General features: G+C 38.8%; 1 protein-coding gene across 1 annotated transcript in view; it reads right to left on the bottom strand.

Moving 5' to 3' along the window:
• The window catches only part of LRP1B (LDL receptor related protein 1B), a 557,319-nt gene that overhangs the window by 16,304 nt on the left and 523,159 nt on the right, over nt 1-17,856 (bottom strand). Inside the window, exons 68-81 of the mRNA XM_053471115.1 lie at nt 17,453-17,559; nt 16,673-16,802; nt 14,293-14,399; nt 11,716-11,848; nt 9,782-9,904; nt 9,135-9,257; nt 8,734-8,868; nt 5,696-5,830; nt 2,920-3,039; nt 2,424-2,665; nt 1,596-1,819; nt 1,365-1,471; nt 716-832; nt 110-283 (exon numbers count right to left, since the gene is read on the bottom strand). Of these exons, the coding sequence (XP_053327090.1) occupies nt 110-283; nt 716-832; nt 1,365-1,471; nt 1,596-1,819; nt 2,424-2,665; nt 2,920-3,039; nt 5,696-5,830; nt 8,734-8,868; nt 9,135-9,257; nt 9,782-9,904; nt 11,716-11,848; nt 14,293-14,399; nt 16,673-16,802; nt 17,453-17,559 (1,977 nt within the window). The remainder of the gene's footprint in view (nt 1-109; nt 284-715; nt 833-1,364; nt 1,472-1,595; nt 1,820-2,423; nt 2,666-2,919; nt 3,040-5,695; nt 5,831-8,733; nt 8,869-9,134; nt 9,258-9,781; nt 9,905-11,715; nt 11,849-14,292; nt 14,400-16,672; nt 16,803-17,452; nt 17,560-17,856) is intronic.

The following is a 17,856-nucleotide window of genomic DNA, read 5'->3' on the forward strand; positions in this document are numbered from 1 at the left end:
ATTTTATATTACATTTTTATTTACATTCTTAATATTTGTGTTCATTAGTCATTTTTTTCAGATGTTATAATTAAACTTTTCTATGGTGGAATCCTTTATGTATACTCACGGTTTGGTTGTTTATAATGATGTGATATTAGTACACTTTTCGTCTTTTCAACATTTAAGTTGAGATATTCCATTTCACCGTTCCCAAATTTCTGAATTCTAAATGCACCGTTTTTAAGCCCTGCTCCGTAGATATAATCCTCAAATATATCAATTCTGTGAGGGTACAGAAGACCTAAGACAAAATGAAAAAAAACAACAACATATATTTACCATAACTGGGAACTCTTCAGGTTTGACCTGGAGTCTCCGAGTGAAGAGGTGCTTTCCTGGGTCTCTTTTTCTCTGTGCTAATGAGCGGTATATAGTCACATCCACTCCCTCCCACTAACTTTCATATTTCTTATGGCAGTCTGGAGCTATTGCCAACCATGTGCAAAAGTTAGCCCCATCCCATGCAAGGATAGCCCCTTCTCAAGCAAGGCTAGCCCCACCTCAAAATACATGTCGTCAAGGAAAGTATTTTAGGTAGAATTTCAAAAGACATTGAAAATATAAAAGCTATGTTCGTACTTTCGTGTCGTAAATAAGTTAAAAATTTGAGGGTTAGCATTTTTACGAATCAGTGCTTGCAAGTTTCATTAGTTTAGGGTAATACGGTTCCTACCTTGTTTACTAGTAACCACAATAGCTAATCCGGAGCCATCGAGATTAACTGTTCCAATGATGGATAGTTCAAAATCTGCCCAGTATAAACGCTGCCCGAAATGGTCAACAACGAGACCTTTAAATAAATAAATAAATAAATAAATAAATAAAGCATTGTATGTTTTCCAAAAAGGGGGAAAAAAACAAATTATTGATACTGAGCTAATATGAGAACAACAAACTTTGATGCAAAGGATTGATTCTAAGCCATAAAAGGTTATATTTACAATCTTAAATCACGTCTGTACACAATCTCCCAGTGTCTGTCCTTGAGTAACAAATTGTATTTGTCTCTGTTCTTAAAGATTTTTTTCCTTTAATCTGTTTGAAATGCAGCGAAGCTTTGCTTTTAATAATAAAACACAAGCTGTTTGCCTTCTGAAGGATTTGAGCCTTTGAGTGAAAGCATCATGGCTTGATCAGGTGTGTACAAAAAGTAACTTTTTGTTGGTTGATATTGGCTAGCATTTCAGCAGGAAGCCACTTGACAATTGGAGATGTAGCAAATGGTTCTTATCTACTATCAAATTCCGTGTTTCTAGGTCTTCTGAAAGATTAAAACCATGCATTCCCACGTAGTGGTTAGAAAATAAAAATCTTGAAGAAACCTGTCGGTCTTTGAAGGTTCTTCTGCACTAGTATCCTTCTTAAAGAGCCATCCATGGCTGCCTCCTCAATATGAGAATGATCCCCGATGACTGTCCAATACATCATTCTGAAGAACACATGATAAAAGATGCAAGTATGTAAGTACGCAGGAAAAAAAATCCACTCAATAACACAATTTCTATAAAATGATTGTTCAATAATAACGCACACTACAATGAGTTGAATCATACCCTTTTTTGGGATTGACTGCAATAGCGTACGGTTCCCCTGCTATGTTGGTTAAGAGGCGCGTGCAGTTAGGCCCATTGATTTGTCCCACGTTAATAGAATATCTCAGGCTAGTCCAGTGGGTAGTATAATAACTGACCCAATGCATACGGGAATGATCTGTCCAGTAGATGTTTCCTGCAACCCAGTCGACTGCAATATCACGGGGTCTTTTGAACTCAGGACACTAAAATAAAAGATAAACATTAAATATGAGTGTGTGGCATGAGTAAGAACCTGAAACAAAGAGTAACTTCAATAAAAGTCACTGTTCTATGTTCTAACAGAGTAAAACTTTCATGTTGAGTCCATGTGAACCATTGTATTAAGAGCAACCAATCATTTTGTGTTTCTAAGAATTGACTCACCAAAGCATGTGCAAGAAGCAGTCTATTTTGGGTCTATTAACTAAGAAGTAGAGAGGTCAGACGAGCTAAGAGTTAATTTACCAGACTCGTCTGAGGTTTAATGCCATTGCATTCTAACACTTTTGGCGTCACTCATTTCCAATTTGTTTGAGGGCATGTGACTTTTTGAGAGTTTCAGGCGAGGGTATACAAGTTCAATGAGCTCCTGCATGTCCTCACCTGAAATGCACAAAGATTATGCACCCCCCACAGTAGAGTAGATAATAATGATGTAAAAAAAAAAGGAAATGGCAGTCCTCAATCAAAGACCAAAGACCATGATTTTGTGCATAGTGGGGGAGGGGTAAGGAAGAAAAAAATGTTTTCGCTTTTCGGTACATCACATACTAAAGTGTTATCATAGCTTTATTAGTTTGGACTCACAATTAAACCACTTTTAGTTTCTTTTCCTCCTCTTCCATGGAAAGTGTTGTAAAAAATGCCCCCAGGATTAAACTGAGTACTCCATATTATCATATTTCCTTGTAGATATGTATCCATTCCTGTTATTCTTGAGTTAAAGGCTATCCGAGAAATTTGCTGATGCCCTGCATTATAGCTGAACGGGTGTCTAAAAGCGAGGACCTCTGTGTCGTTAGCCACATAAAGCACTTGATCTTCTGAATCTGAAAATACAAAATAATATTTATTAGTAGTTTCTATTAAAAAAAAAAACATTATAAATTTGAGCAGTGCTGTAAAATGAATTAGCCATTTGTACTAAAATCGAACTTTGTTGCGTCGTGGTGAATCTTAGCATGTTCTCATTATTAGAGTATGCATACATTTGTGAAAGTTCCACACTCATTAGCAAGGTACATTTTTTGCCTCTGGTGTTAGACATCTCTAAATGTTCAAACACTTAAAAACGAACACTCACCTTTAGCGATGCAGCTGTGATTCCTTTCCAAGAAATTTCTGTCACATGAACATTTGTAGGACCCTTTTAAATTAGTGCAGCGGTGAGAACAGCTACCTATTTTTAAGCACTCATTAATATCTGCAAAAGAAGCAATATAATACGGTTAAACCTCACCTCCTTTCATCTAGATTTATTGAAGATTTCATTGTAATGGTACGTATATATCTTTTTCATTGTACATGTTTGTTCCTTTAGCCTATCTATATACACAGTGCTTCCAATATGATCTAAAAATGGATTTTGGGTGGAGAAATGCAAATAGGATTCGAGGTGTATAATTTTAAGATTCATTATGCGTTTTACATTAAAAGGAGCAGTCTAAAGTCCCTAACAGCCTCACTAAGGAAGAATGCATTTTAAAGAACTCGTTAATATCCATTCCTTAAAAACATTAAAAAAAAAGAACTTCCATGAGGTAGAAGCTGCAGCAGCCCTTCTCCTCCGTGGTCAGATGGTTCTTGCAACTGATTGGCTGCTTAAAACAGCCAATCAGTGGCAAGGAAGCGCTCTACTGGAATGTAAGCGATTTCTGTGCAGGTGCACAGGCGTCTGAAGAGACTCCCTTCCTCAGCGTTTGCCGAGCAAGTGCTGGAGCCAACTGGTATATCACGTGCATGAAGATGGGTTCAGCCGGACTCACCTCCTGCGCGGAATTTAGCTGCGGTGTGTGGAAAGGGGCAAATGCATATGGCGGGAATCGGCCTTGGGCTCAGTGCCAACAGAGACCTTCATGGTCAAGGGAACAATGTACAAACTGGGAGGGATGTGGTACCAAGGGACCTTACTGGGCGAACCTTTAAGATCCACTCTATAAGCCCCCCCACCCCCGGCTTATATCCGCTAGGCTTCCTTAGGCAGGTCTACCTTTAGATTTCAAACACACTTTACAATTCATGGGTTGGAAGGTCAGTTAATATAAATATTTCTGACCATAATTTTCCTTTTAGAAATCCAATGTAATAAGCGCAGCAAAATGGTGTAAATAAACAGAAAACCGATCACGTATTGTTTTTAATTCTTCCCCTAAATATATTTGTTATTTGGAAGCTCAGAACTCAGAGCTCTGATTTGAGAGCTTTACATTTGTTTTTTTTTTGCTCAGCACAATGAATATTAAATGAAAAGTCCATGAATAATATTAAAGGCTGCACGCCGCAAATTAACTAAGAATGTAAAATGCTTTAACGTGGAAATTAGTTTTAAGGAGTACAAAAAAAGTATTAAAAACACAAAACATTTTTCAGGATCCCCAATCAACAGCAAATTTCTGGACTGTCCAAATGGGGCCCTGCAGCAGTTGTTAGAATGTGATTTGTAAGATCTCATGTTGCCTTTGAAGGTTGTGTAAGGGTAATTTAGGGATTGAAGTAAGATGTTATGGTTTAACGTTATCTGTTTTCACTAGACTTGGTCGCCGGCCAACTCTTGGTGTTCGTTTTCATGTTCGTCTTCATGGGGAAAAAAATCTTCGTGCACCTGCACTTCATTGGTTGATGGCAGACAAGCCCCCTGCTAACGACCAATAGAGTCGCTCGTACAGACTTTTAAAATCTCAGGGTGAAGAGGCAGACTCTCAGAGCCACATAATCTGGAGACTTGTTTGTGATCCGATCTCAGACTCCTAGTTAGTACCTTTGATACCAGTACGTTATGGTTTATAGTCACCTGCTTGAATGTGGATAATTTAATAAAGTGCATCTTTAAATAATGACAAGTCAAGGTTTCCACGAGGACCGCCATTAGAGACAGTTAACACATTTGATGAGTTGCTACATATAATCCACATGATGGGCCATTAAAGGGTTAATATATTTATGTGTATGTATAAAAAATATATATATATATCAGCTGCTATGCTGTCCGACTATCGTTCGTACCGGGAACTCCCTGTGACGAATATCCACAAATTTTTGAAACTATTCAGATAAGTTAAATTGGCTTTGGGTTTTAAAAAGTTGACTCAGTAGCCAAAACATGGTACGTAGTAAGCACAGGCTTAGGTATAGAGCGCCAGAAGGAGTTCTAATCTCAAAGCGCATTACCTGCTTTAGATTGCTACGCTTCTTAAAACAACTTTCCCAAGCGGAATGGCTAGTTTAAGAGCGCGTTTCGGAGATCCTTCTGATATTTTATAAATGCTAGCCGGGAGTGCAGGATATTAAAAAATGATGATTACCCTTTTGCTTTTAGAAGCTAACCTTTTGAGTGGCGGGGGGTGTGCAAAGCATTACTAAGAAGATTTTGACTCCATAAAATAATATAAAACCAATATTCTTGACAGTACAAAACCGATGTATCTCAATGGAACAGAATGTCTAATACCTCCTTTGTTTGATCCTTTATGACACTCACTTGGTTATCTTAAAAAATAAGACAGAGTACATAGTGATAGGAGTACATTTTGCAATTAAATCTGGCTAATTTGGGATTATCAGGAAATAACCACTTTTTAATTGACATTGTGAAATAATAAGTAACTGAGAATAACCGTAATTCCTTCCGTTTGTACAGTTAAGCCACAGAGCTACGGATATACCGGGGTTTCATTATAGGATGTGAGGTTTTTTTCTCGGTTCTGCATGAACAACTTGCTTATCCCCCAAGATACAGTGTATTGCCGCTTCTCAGAAGTAATTCTTCTATTAACGCGTAAAGCTCTCGGAATGTAAATTATATTTTTCATATCTCAGTTAACTGTTTAACATGTTCCTTGCATGCCGTCCGAGGGATTTACCTTCGCATTGTTTGCTTTTTAGGTTTCTCTGGAATCCACTCTTGCAGCGGCAAAAAGAAGGTTTATTAGTATGGTCGCAGTAGGCATCGTCTCCGCAAGGATTTACTTCTCCGTCGCAAAAGTATTCACTTGACTCTGAAAAATATTAAATTCAGCATGAAATGGTTACAGATCTAATAAAGAAGAGTTTAAATGGCTGCTTATGGAATTTTAAATGTCCCTGCTTACAGAATACAAATCTAAAAACAAAATATAAACTTTATTGTTGAAAGATTAGGACATAAAGCTAAATAAAAACAGATTTTTTGAATTAGCTCAGCGGGAATTTTTTTTTCTATGGATTCAGAACACTTGCTATATTGAAGCATTAGAGACTATTCTGCCAGCATGCTATATCAAAGCATTAGAGAATGTTCTGCCAGCATGCTATATCAAAGCATTAGAGAATGTTCTGCCAGCATGCTATATTGAAGCATTAGAGAATGTTCTGCCAGCATGCTATATTGAAGCATTAGAGAATGTTCTGCCAGCATGCTATATCAAAGCATTAGAGAATGTTCTGCCAGCATGCTATATCGAAGCATTAGAGACTATTCTGCCAGCATGCTATATCAAAGCATTAGAGAATGTTCTGCCAGCATGCTATATTGAAGCATTAGAGAATGTTCTGCCAGCATGCTATATTGAAGCATTAGAGAATGTTCTGCCAGCATGCAATATCGAAGCATTAGAAGCTTTTTTGCCAGCATGCTATATCGAAGCATTAGAGACTAGTCTGCCAGCGTGCTATATTGAAGCATTACAGAATGTTCAGTCAGCATGCTATATCGAAGCATTAGAGAATGTTCTGCCAGCATGCTATATCCAAGCATTGGAGAGAGTATCCAAGCAAAATTCCCTAATTTTAGGGGCAGTGGAGAATATGATGGTGCTATATAAAACAATAAATCATAAATAATAATAAAAATAATAATAGGAGTCTGAGCTAATTTTTTGGTGCCCCTCAGACCTTTCACCTACCAATTCACCATATTAGTTGCCATGTCCAGTTTCTCATACCACCCAACATTTCAGGTGCCCAAATTGGAGCACCTTTGTTTGGAGAGCGGGGTAGAAGAACGGCCAAGGGTGTAGTTAGAGGTGGGGTTGGTGGCAGGACTTTACCCTTCCAGCTACCTTGCGGTGCCACGTAGGAGCTGCGATAGAGGTCTGCATTGCCACAGCAGATACCTCTGTCGATTTCTCAGCATGCCGAGCCAGTCCGGGGAGATCAGAGGATCTCCTTAACCGGCCCATGATCCCCATTGTCCACAAAAGTGGGCCGTGGGGCTGCTCTGCGTGACATAAGGACAGTGCCTGGAAATCACAAAGGTTTATGAAGAGAAACATTTACCTGATGAAAGCTTTGATCTGCCGCAAAATGTGGCAAAACTAGCTTATCATAGCTGTCTGGATATCACCATTATCCTATATTTCTGGATATTACCCTAATAATATCCCTTTCTGAACCAATCAGCTGCCGTCAACAGTATGAAATAAATTAATTGGTTGGAAAAATCATGCAAATTCCATGGTATGCACATAAAATGGGTTTCTAATACATTTACATCTTTAACGCTGTTAAATTCCCCTGAAACCAGCCTGAGGAAAACAGACATGGGGAGAATCATAAGCAAACAAACAAAAAAACAAATCTGTCTGAAATCGAAAACTGCTGACTGCCTTTAAGGATAATTAGTAAGGAAATGGTGCATAGCAGAAATTCTATTTATGGGGAATATTATGCTTTTTCAGCACTTTTAACACCGCTCATGCAATAATCTAAACAGACGGCTATGTTAGAATAGTTACTTTACAAAACGGTTGCTATACAGTAGATAACCCCCATTTTTTAGGAGACCTGTTACATCTGAGATAAACTCATGTTGTTTCATCAGAAAGCATTAATTATTATAAATATATATTTTCCAGCCCTGACCAAAGTTATAGTTAGAACACGTCAGGTAAATGTTTTTCTATTCCACACAACCCACTAACTGAAACCGGCAGCCCAAACAGGAAGTTAGAATCAACTTCCTGTAAACAACTTCCTGGACTCATCATTTCTCTATATAGAATTGTAAGCAGGAACACTTAAAAGTTTATAGCACACAAACTCGTCACTCTTTTATATTTGCCTTTTGCCAAGAATAACCGGCATACCCAGGAACTCTCTGAGTTTCACCTGGAGACTCTGGTAAAGAGCCACTTCTGCAGGTCTCCGGTTCTTCAGCGAGAAACTCTAGGTCGTGGGAGTGGCATCACACCACGCCCTGCTTCGCTCCTCGCCCCGCTCCTCGCCCATTCCCCTCCAGTCACGTCAGTTTTCCCGTACCGTCAGCGGGAACACATCCCGAGAAGGAAGGGCTCAGGGGGGGCTGGAGCCTGAAGCTATTGTAACCGGCAATAATATATAAGACTGGTGATAGATTTATAACCTGGCGGGACTGCCGCTTGCCGTACCCAAAGAAACATCTTGGAGTTCTAGGTTGATGGGGTTCCATTTTACGGAGATTAGAGGATCTCCCCAACTGGCCCATGAACCCCACTGCCCCCTAAAAGCGGGGCAGAGCCTGACAATCAGCACTTGCAGAAAACAGGACAGTTCGGATGTATATAAAATCTGTACCCATGTTAAATTATTAGAGGGATAAAAATTTAGGGGGACAAATAACGCTCATGATTTAATAATTGTAATGAAAATGAATTAATTTCAGTAGTTCCAAGCTGCTAACGACTGATTTAACTCCTGCTGAAGCTGTTTACTTTTTGAATATAAAGAGGTTCATTTATTTGCTAATTTTTATTTCGTGATTCATTACCTTCCCATACATTATTAATATTCGTATTCTCGTGGCATCTCTTCCTAATACGTCCATTTAGTTTTTACGTAATTAGCTGGGTACCCAAAGGAAAAAATGTTTTTAATGAACAGGATTCACACCGTCGGGCCACGTGCCCATTTTTATATTAAAACGACCTCTGTCCGGTCGACGTACCTATTTTGCAGTCTTTTTCGTCGCTCTTATCTCCGCAGTCGTCAAACTGATCGCACTGGAGGTCCGGTCCTATGCACTTCTTATTACTGCATGTGAACTCGTCCTTTTTGCACGGTATCATCTTCTGTCTTTCTTCTACCGTTTCCCACACACACACACACACAAAATAAATCCTAATTAGCTATTCACGCTCATTAAAATGCAACCAGCATGTACGGCCAAGTGACCAAGAAACGGGAAGCCTTTTCAAGCGTTTCAAATATAATTGTTTCAGAGCTTAATTTATAGCACACATAAACTTTCAATTAAGACTTCAATTAAGGTCAATTATGTTTTTCACCAAAGGTCCCTCTCAAATTACATTAATTTAGGCTAAGCCGCATTAGGTAAATTTTACGCACCGCAGTGAGCTTCGTCCGAGCTATCGCCGCAATCATCCAAGCCGTTGCAGACCTGTTCGGCTCGTAGGCACACGCGGTCGTTGTGACATCTGAAAGGCCTTGTTGGTGGGCATAGAAATTGTTCTTGAGAAGAAAAATGTCATACGGAAAATGTCAATATCTCACTTCTGGAATGGGAAAACATATTATACTACAAATCACAATACCCGTTCATGGATAATAGAGGGACGTGCGGTTTTATTTTGTGTAATGTCAGGTGCTCTACTATGACTGCTCCGTCAAACAAACTCATTAAGTCCCGCCGGCACGTCAAGATGGGTGAGATTTCTTTGTTCCGGTTGCACCAAGATAAAAAAAAAATCGGTAATTTCTAATTTAATGCTGCGCTGGGTGCACTTCGCATGACATCGCTTTGTTCTCAATCATTTAAATGCATTTTACAATCAAAGTCTAACAAAACCCACCGTCAGTGTGGTCATGAAATACTTTTTATAGAATAAAATGTATAATTCTAAATGAAAACAGTTGATGATAATAATAATAATAAATAAGGTAATGTATCTGTTATGACAACCTATAAAATCTCTAAAATATGTACAGGACAAGAACACGTATGAGCGGAGGCATAATCCAAAACAGATCCATACCACACATTTCAGGCACTTCATCGGAGTTATCCCCGCAGTCGTCTTCCCCGTCACAAAGCCATAAGTGCAGCTTACAAAGTGTGTTATTACACAGGAACTCGTCCGATCTGCAAATTTCTGCCCCTTGAGAGGAAAACAAGAACTACATTAAATATTTGATTATGGTTAAATTATTTTGAATGTTAAGTAGAATAGTATTGTTCTTTTTCTTACAATCAGCCCCGGATTTCTGGTTTCTGGGACATTGGAGAATCCAAAGTGAGCATGTGCAGAATGTGCGCGCGTGTGCAGAATGTGCGCGCGTGTGCAGAATGTGCGCGCGTGTGCAGAATGTGCGCGCGTGTGCAGTTCTGCCAGTGACGCTACCTCCAAAGCCCCCCTTGCATCCTGATTCGCCGGAATCTCTAGTATTCTCACCGGAGGTAGAAGTTATGCGAGAAAGTATGAATGAGAGTGAAAGACCAACAAAGTGCAAACAAAAATTCAGAGCTCTCTGCTTCATTTTCTATTGGAGAAATGGAGAGAGGCTGTCCCTGTGGTCCACTCCGTGGCATAGGTCTTTTGTAGTACTCCAGCAGCGGCCTCACGTACGTCATTTAGTGGCCACTGGCCTTAAAGTGGCAGTGTCGCTCATCCGACCCGACACTGATTGGAATGTTCACGCCAACTCCCAAACAACAACAATTCGTGAATCGATTTAGGAATATAATAAATGGAGATGGTTCTTGTTTATTTTCATCTATAAAGCCAATCCCAGGAGCCCCTTTTATTCGATGTGTTTTAACCGCTCGTTTTTTTTTTTTTATGTCTCATCAATAAACTTGCTCTGCGTCCCGAAACCAATATTTTACAATGCCCATAGTCTTATTCTTCCACAAGGAGTTAGAAGCAGTTGCATGCATTCGTAGAGCGTGCCAGGCAATCAATGTGTGATATATGCATCGCAAATGATAAAACCATGTGAACCATTTATTCCTCCCCAAGTATTTTCTCTCTATTGTATCTATACGGCTTAACATAAAATTGCCTCCTCTACATAATTTTCTTTTTTTTTTTATGGAGGATTTATGAATGCAAATACTGTTCAAAAATCACAGGGTCTTATAAATAGCCCCATCAGGCTGGCGTTTAACTGCTTAACCGTGATTACATCATAGCACATGATTTAGAAAGTGTTTCGCCAAAAAGATCTGCATATATTTTCTTTTTTTTTTATTATTATTATTATTCATGGAAGATGGAGTTTGCAGGAAAGTTAGTTTCAGCTCGTTGACTTCATTATGCATTATGATGAGCCGACACCGGCAATTTTCTCCTGAAAGAAGAACTTGGTTGGTGAGTTGAAAAGGAATCTCTCCTGCAAACTCACCTGCAATTTCCCGCTTTAGTGAATACACCCTTGAAAGTGACAAATAAATGTTCTGATCGCCATCTTTTTCCTTTAGCTCAAGCAGATTGAGCCCAGCCTGGAACACTTTGATATATTTCTCGATATTTTTTTTTTTTTATTAAATTTCATTATTTATGCGTCAGATGATTTTTTTATTAAGCATCTGTTGAGATGACTGCATTTCTCCGGTACGTTAAGTACATTTCTTTAAGGTTTTTATACAATCAAAAAGCATGTTAATAGATTGTACGCTCTGTACATCATTATTACGTGAATTCATAGCCGTCTTCTTTTATCTTGCTAACCGACGGAGGTATGAAAGGATAAAAACTATGATAAATCACTTTTTTTTAACAAAAAAATAGCCTTGAATTAAATAGACAAAGATATGTTGCTGCAATCAGCGTTGAGACCCCACGGAATGGAATATATTAGCCGTATAGTAGCCCTGGGTGCTGGTAACATATAAGAATATATGTGATTTATACAGAAATGAGATAAGTCTTCAAATATCTTGAATTAATCACGTATAAAGAGCACTCACCTCGATCACAATTGTCTTCATCACTGCCATCCACACAATCATAAACCCCATCACAAAGCCACCTGACGGGTACACAAAACGCTTTGTTTCTGCATTGGAACTGGTTTTCGTTGCATTCCGTCACGCAATTAACCTTGGTAAAGAAAATAAATAGATACAATTGTATCATCTTAAGAAAGGAAGGAAAAAGTAGAAGGAAGGAAAGTAGAATCACACTCCAAGTAACATCGTACTTTCCTTCTTCTACCGTCTACTACGTTTTTTTTTATGAATTAATGAAATAAGAAGCTCTTTATTCCAGAGACTTTAAACATTCTGATTAGATGCTTTAAGTAAATATTCAGAACACTTTAGGGATAAGTTCAAGTTTAGCACTTTCTCTGGACTCATTACCGTTAATTTTGTTTTTGGAAAAACGGCGGAAATTATGTATAGCCAAGAATAATCTCTTGGGAGAGATACTTCAGAACTTCAGAAGCACCCCCAGCATGGTGAATCCATGTTAATCAATATTGTGTGTTTTGTTGAACAAGCTCATAGAAACATAGACTTTGATGACAGTTAAGACGCATTTGGCCCGCCTAGGCTGCCCGTTCTTCCCGGTGTAAAGACTGAAACTTTAATCAGTTCTTGGTCTTGTCTGAGATTCAAGAGCCACTTCGGGTATCAATGCTTGTGAATGTAACTCCTTGGATTGAAGCCAAAACGTCCCAGTGTCTACCAAAAGGGGTTAAGTATTTTTCTTAACAGGGTTCTTCGCCCCTTCTAAAACCCCTACTTCCCAAATCTGTTTTTTCTTCACTTAGTGAGCTTAGCGATGTTAAAACATTACATCCCACTAGAACATCTAAACCTATTGAGTTTTCAGAATACAGAAACATTGGGAGATGTTCTTTAATCTGACAGCATTGCAGGGACTGCTTATTGGCACAAGTTGTTTTTTTTTGTCTTTATTGTGTTGTCAGCTTGTAAAAAGCTGGTTTGGGGTCATATTGAGGGTATAATTAAAATTCAGGTTGTGCAGCGGGGAAAAATTCATTAAAGGCATCAATACTGGGCATTCAATTGCCTATACACGGTTAAATATAATGCGCATGAATGAAATACTTTTATACTCACCACAGGTTAACAGTAATGTAAGTTCTGATACTTTTTAATTGTTTGGCTATAAAAAGCTATTATATTAATATACACACACACACACACACACATACAGTATGCTGGGGATATCAATACATGGTTTGGTACAAGGATTTAATTAAAGATAAAAGGCATTTAATTTACTATAAGTATCGCTATAAAATCTTGTGTTAAAGTTGGCCCCCAAAAATCTATCCGTTCCAGACCTGCTTGGTGCGTGTTAATAGTAATGTGTGTGGCTGCAGTTACAGCCCAATAAAGTGAAGTTATTCTCATTTCAAAGCCATTTAAGGTCAAGAAAAATAGTAATGATATCGCGTCTTAATGCAAGAACATTAAGTGTTACCGAGTAGCGAACGATGTATCACATGAAGTTGTTAATGTTTCTGATTTCGCACCTTCTTCGGATCATTTTATTAGTCATTATCACATTTTACACACCTGTTTTTAGCAACGACCTTTGTAATTTACTTCTTTTAAGCGGAACACAAATACATGAGAGTTTCCAGGGAACGGCAATAAAATGGGCTTATTTTCAATTGACCCGTCGGTGTTAAATACTTAGAGGAATGCTCTGAGATGAAATGAAATCCGTTTTTTTTTTTAAAAAAACATTATTTTATAGAATTGTGAAGATGGACTAAAAACTATCTGGAAACATTTTGTTTTGTTTTTTGGTCCATTTGTTCTCAGACAACAAATTTAATTTCCTGACCTTTAGGTTCAGAAGAAATTCAGTGAGTTTTTTTTCCATTCGGATACAAAATTAGTTGTCGCTCACTTTCTCTCACACTCTCATTCATTTTCTCTTACGCTCTCTCTTAATCTTCCCTACCTTCTCTGTTGACCCCTTACAAATCCACGCCTTGTTTTCCACAGCTCTACTTCTTCTCCTACCTCTGTTCACCAAGCCTCCCGGAGCGCTTTCTTAAAAGGGTGGAGCCTCCACACACACTCTCTCCCAATTGGAGGAACATGAGAGAGCGTGAATGTGAATGAGCTCTCTGCTTCATTTTCTATTGGAGGAATGGAGAGAGGGTATCCCTGAGGTGCACTCCGTGCCGTGGCTCTTTTGTAGTACTCCAAGAGGCTACAATAAAGGATCCACGGACAAAGAGAAGAGTTTCTGCACCCCTCTTTCTCTGTGAATCCATCTGCATTATTCTCAGAGCAGAGCCACGAGGGACAGCCTCTCCTCTATTACTCCAATCAAGGAAGAGGGTGCATACGGAGGCTCCGCCCTTTTGCGGCCCCTATTCGGCCCCATCTATTCTGCTTGTTTCAGTCGTTGGTCTCATCTTAGATTCAGGAGCCGTATGTCTATCCCATGCATGTTTAATACCCTCACCGTATTAGCCTCTACCACTTCTGTTGGGAGGCTGTTCCACTTATAAACACCTCTTCCAAAGACAAAACACGACAAGCATGTAGGCTTACCTCGTCCGAACCGTCAGCGCAGTCATATTCCCCGTTACATCTCAAATATGCAGCGACGCACCCACCGCTCTCGCAGACGTACTCGCTGGAAGAACATGTCTGGGATGCTGCAATCAACATAGAATGATACTATTTGTTGTTGTTGTTTCCAGGCAAATGATATAATAAGAGCAAAGAGTTATAAATATTCTTCCTTATACCAAGGCGTGAAGATAAAGGAGAAGACATTGTAAAGAAGATGACGTCAGTGCGTTTGTTGTGATTAAGAGCTGCGACAGACTCTTGAGTTATCCATGTTTTTAGCTAAACCAGCGCCGGAGCCGCTTTCTTCCATCATAATCGTTTAAAACGTGTTTCCCGGCTATATAAAGGGTTATATAATGTTATAGCGGAACATAAATGACAATCTGTACTCCCGGTGTTTCCCACATTGATATGAAAAAAGGTTTTCTGCTTGAGCATTATTTCTTTTTAACCTCTTAGTAGCCACAATTATGTTTAACACATTCATCTGCAATGGGCTACGAGGCCGTTTAGGTGGGAGATCCTGTAGAAACATAAAATTTAAGTGGTTTGGACAATTTTTTATACGCTGTAAAAAATGTCAAGCCTTAGTTGGACTTTCTTTCCACATCCTAGCATCATGCCTGCTCCATACATGTGTCAATTACTCTATTAAACTCTTCCTTCTTTGCTTGAAGGCTATTCCGCTTATCTACCTCCTTCTTAATCCAGAAGTATTATCTCATATAACAAACATTTATTTCAACATTTTAAATGTCTTACATCACTGATTTAATAAGCTCCATTCTCCCAGCCCCAGCTTCTTAATAATGCAGCACCTTCTGCTTTGATTAAATTGGTATGAATGATGACATCATATGAACTTCAATGGATATGATCAATGAGTGTTTACTTTAAATGTAAGCAATACCCCCCTTGGAGCTGAAAACACTCCCACTGGTTTCAATGGGAGCGCTTTCCTGCCACTCATTGGCTGCTTCAAGCAGAAGAAAGCATTGCACTGCAGCTCTGGAGCTGCGGCTTCTCCTAAAGGTAAATTCTTTTTTTTTTTTTTGCTTTTCCTATAAGTTTATGAAATGCAAATTAAAGTGCTTACAAAGTACTTTAATATGCATTATTTGTTCAGGAGGCTGCACCGGAGTGTCCTGCAGACCTCTGTATGTCTTAGCACTGGTTGTATTTTGCAAGCATATCACACAATTCCATTTTTATCTTTTTTGTGTCATACAAACAAATCTTTGAGCGCGGTACATAATAAAGAAATATAATTGCAAAGTAAATCAATAAACCGCTCACCGGGAAGTCCGCATTTGACTTTTTTTGTAAGCAAGCAGCTTTCTGCCTCCAGTTAGTGTTACAATTTCTACCCAAACGTCGAGAATATTTATCAGGGAATTGTGTTTAAGGTTATGAGAGCGGCTTCGTTTTGATACACAGAATAATTATATGTTACGGCGACCCAGAAGCTTGGATTCTATGAGCTTCGTGGACTTTATAAACATTCTATTTCATCTTTTCTAAGAGTATTTCAAGATTATATATATATATGCAGAAAAGAACAAGTGTTATAGTCTTAAAACATATTACAGTTGTCAAATAGCCTTAACACTTCTATATCTCCACGCCATGTAAATGGGGTGAAAAAACATTAATACCCACTCCTAAACACAACCCAGGTAAACACTCCATTTTTAGGGATTATCCATGCATTATGCCCTTTATTTATTTTTGGATATACAAGCATTGTAGAAACATCCTATTGTATACTTTGTTGCAGAGACAGAGGAGTGGGGATCCTGTCTCTCGATTTGTTTATGGGGGAGGGGCGGTTGAATATTGTACGATTTTACATATTTTAATATTTTAATAATTTCACATTGATGGCTAGTTTAGTATTGCCGATGACAAGTATATTTAAAGCCATCGATAAACTGGTTGGATTTAGAACATTACCAGTCAGACACACCATGAAATACTCTGTTTATTATAGATATAAATATTGACTCTTAATGTCAAAATATTGTTTGCATGCGTTTGATTGGTTGGGCCAAATTTTACATAGGATCCCTAAAATGCCATAATTTTAGTTCTGTTGAAAAAATCTTGCATCTATGACTGTCCATTTTGAAACGGTTACGCCAAGGAACATGGGCTGAGCTTGTCCTATATAAAATGTCTTTATAAAACAGCGATGAGACGAGAGTCATTACTTATGCATTATGCAGGGCCAGCTGAGCCCTCCTCGTAGGAGAAGCTTGATTTGCTTTCTCCCTTAATAATAAAAAGTGGTGTAATTGAGTTAAAATTTTCAGCTCTCATGCAAATACAACTCAAATTCTGAGAACAAAAAACATACCTGGTTCACAATTCTTCTCATCGTCTCCATATTTACAGTCTTCGTGACCGTCACACTTCCACGAAGCTGAAATGCACTGTCCGGTAACGCACTGAAATTGGTCTTTCGTGCACCCGGTTTCACAGTTTCTCTGTGAATAGAAACAGAAAGATCTTGTAATAATTTATAACCATAGTTATGGCAGCAGGGCGCAGGTACCAGCATCGCACACAGTAAAGGGCTCGCCGATACCATTCACCTTGTATTGGCCAAATGAAAGATATCGTTTTTGACTCTAGATTAAGAACGATGGTTCATGGGCTAAGATATAAATCATTTTTTATTAATTTGAATCTCCTCCACTCAAATTATTGGAAAAATAAACAATTACCCTTCGTCGATGTTTAATTCCTGAATACAGAATATACAGAAGCGACAAGGGACATGATTTTAATCATCACCGTTAATGGGTGTGTTGGTGCAGCTCTGTCATTAGAAAGTGAAAATGTAACCAGATATAAGAAACAAAGAAGTTGCTGGCAGATCGGCCCCATTCGGCCCCCGTCTAGTTGCCCATTTCCCCTGCTGTAAAGACTCAAACCTTAATCAGTCGTTGGTCTCGTCTTGGATTCAGGAGCCGTATGCCTATCCCATGTATGTTTAAATGCCCCCACTGTATTAACCTCTACCACTTCTGCTGGGAGGCTGTTCCACTTATCTACCACCCTCTAAGTAAAGTAAATCTTCTTTACGTTACATCGAAGCCTTATTTACTGTATCTGCCTTTTCTGTAGGTTTTACCTCATCTGATCCGTCTGGACAATCATATTCTCCATCACACCAAAATCTTGCTGAAATGCAGTCGCCGTTGGCACACAGGAGTTCTTTTAATGCACACGTCTGCGGTTCTAAGGAAGTGTACAAATATTTTTATGCAACATGTAATCCTATTTGCAAATTGTTACATAGATCATTAGTTCCCCTTGTATATGCGTGTGTGTGTGTGTGTGGGGGGGGGGTTGTGCAGAATACCCCAAACGCATTTGCCCCTTTCCCCACCCCTATGTTGTGACCATGCTTGGTTTCATGTTTAATAATTTCTATATCACAGAGATTGGCAGGGTTGGAAGAGTTAACTTGTATTTTCATGGCTTGACATCAGTACTCCATTATGCTGTTTGCAAATGCAGTTTATTTCTAGAAGC

This window comes from Spea bombifrons, chromosome 7 (assembly GCF_027358695.1).
Source record: "Spea bombifrons isolate aSpeBom1 chromosome 7, aSpeBom1.2.pri, whole genome shotgun sequence".
Taxonomy (NCBI): Eukaryota; Metazoa; Chordata; class Amphibia; order Anura; family Pelobatidae; genus Spea; species Spea bombifrons.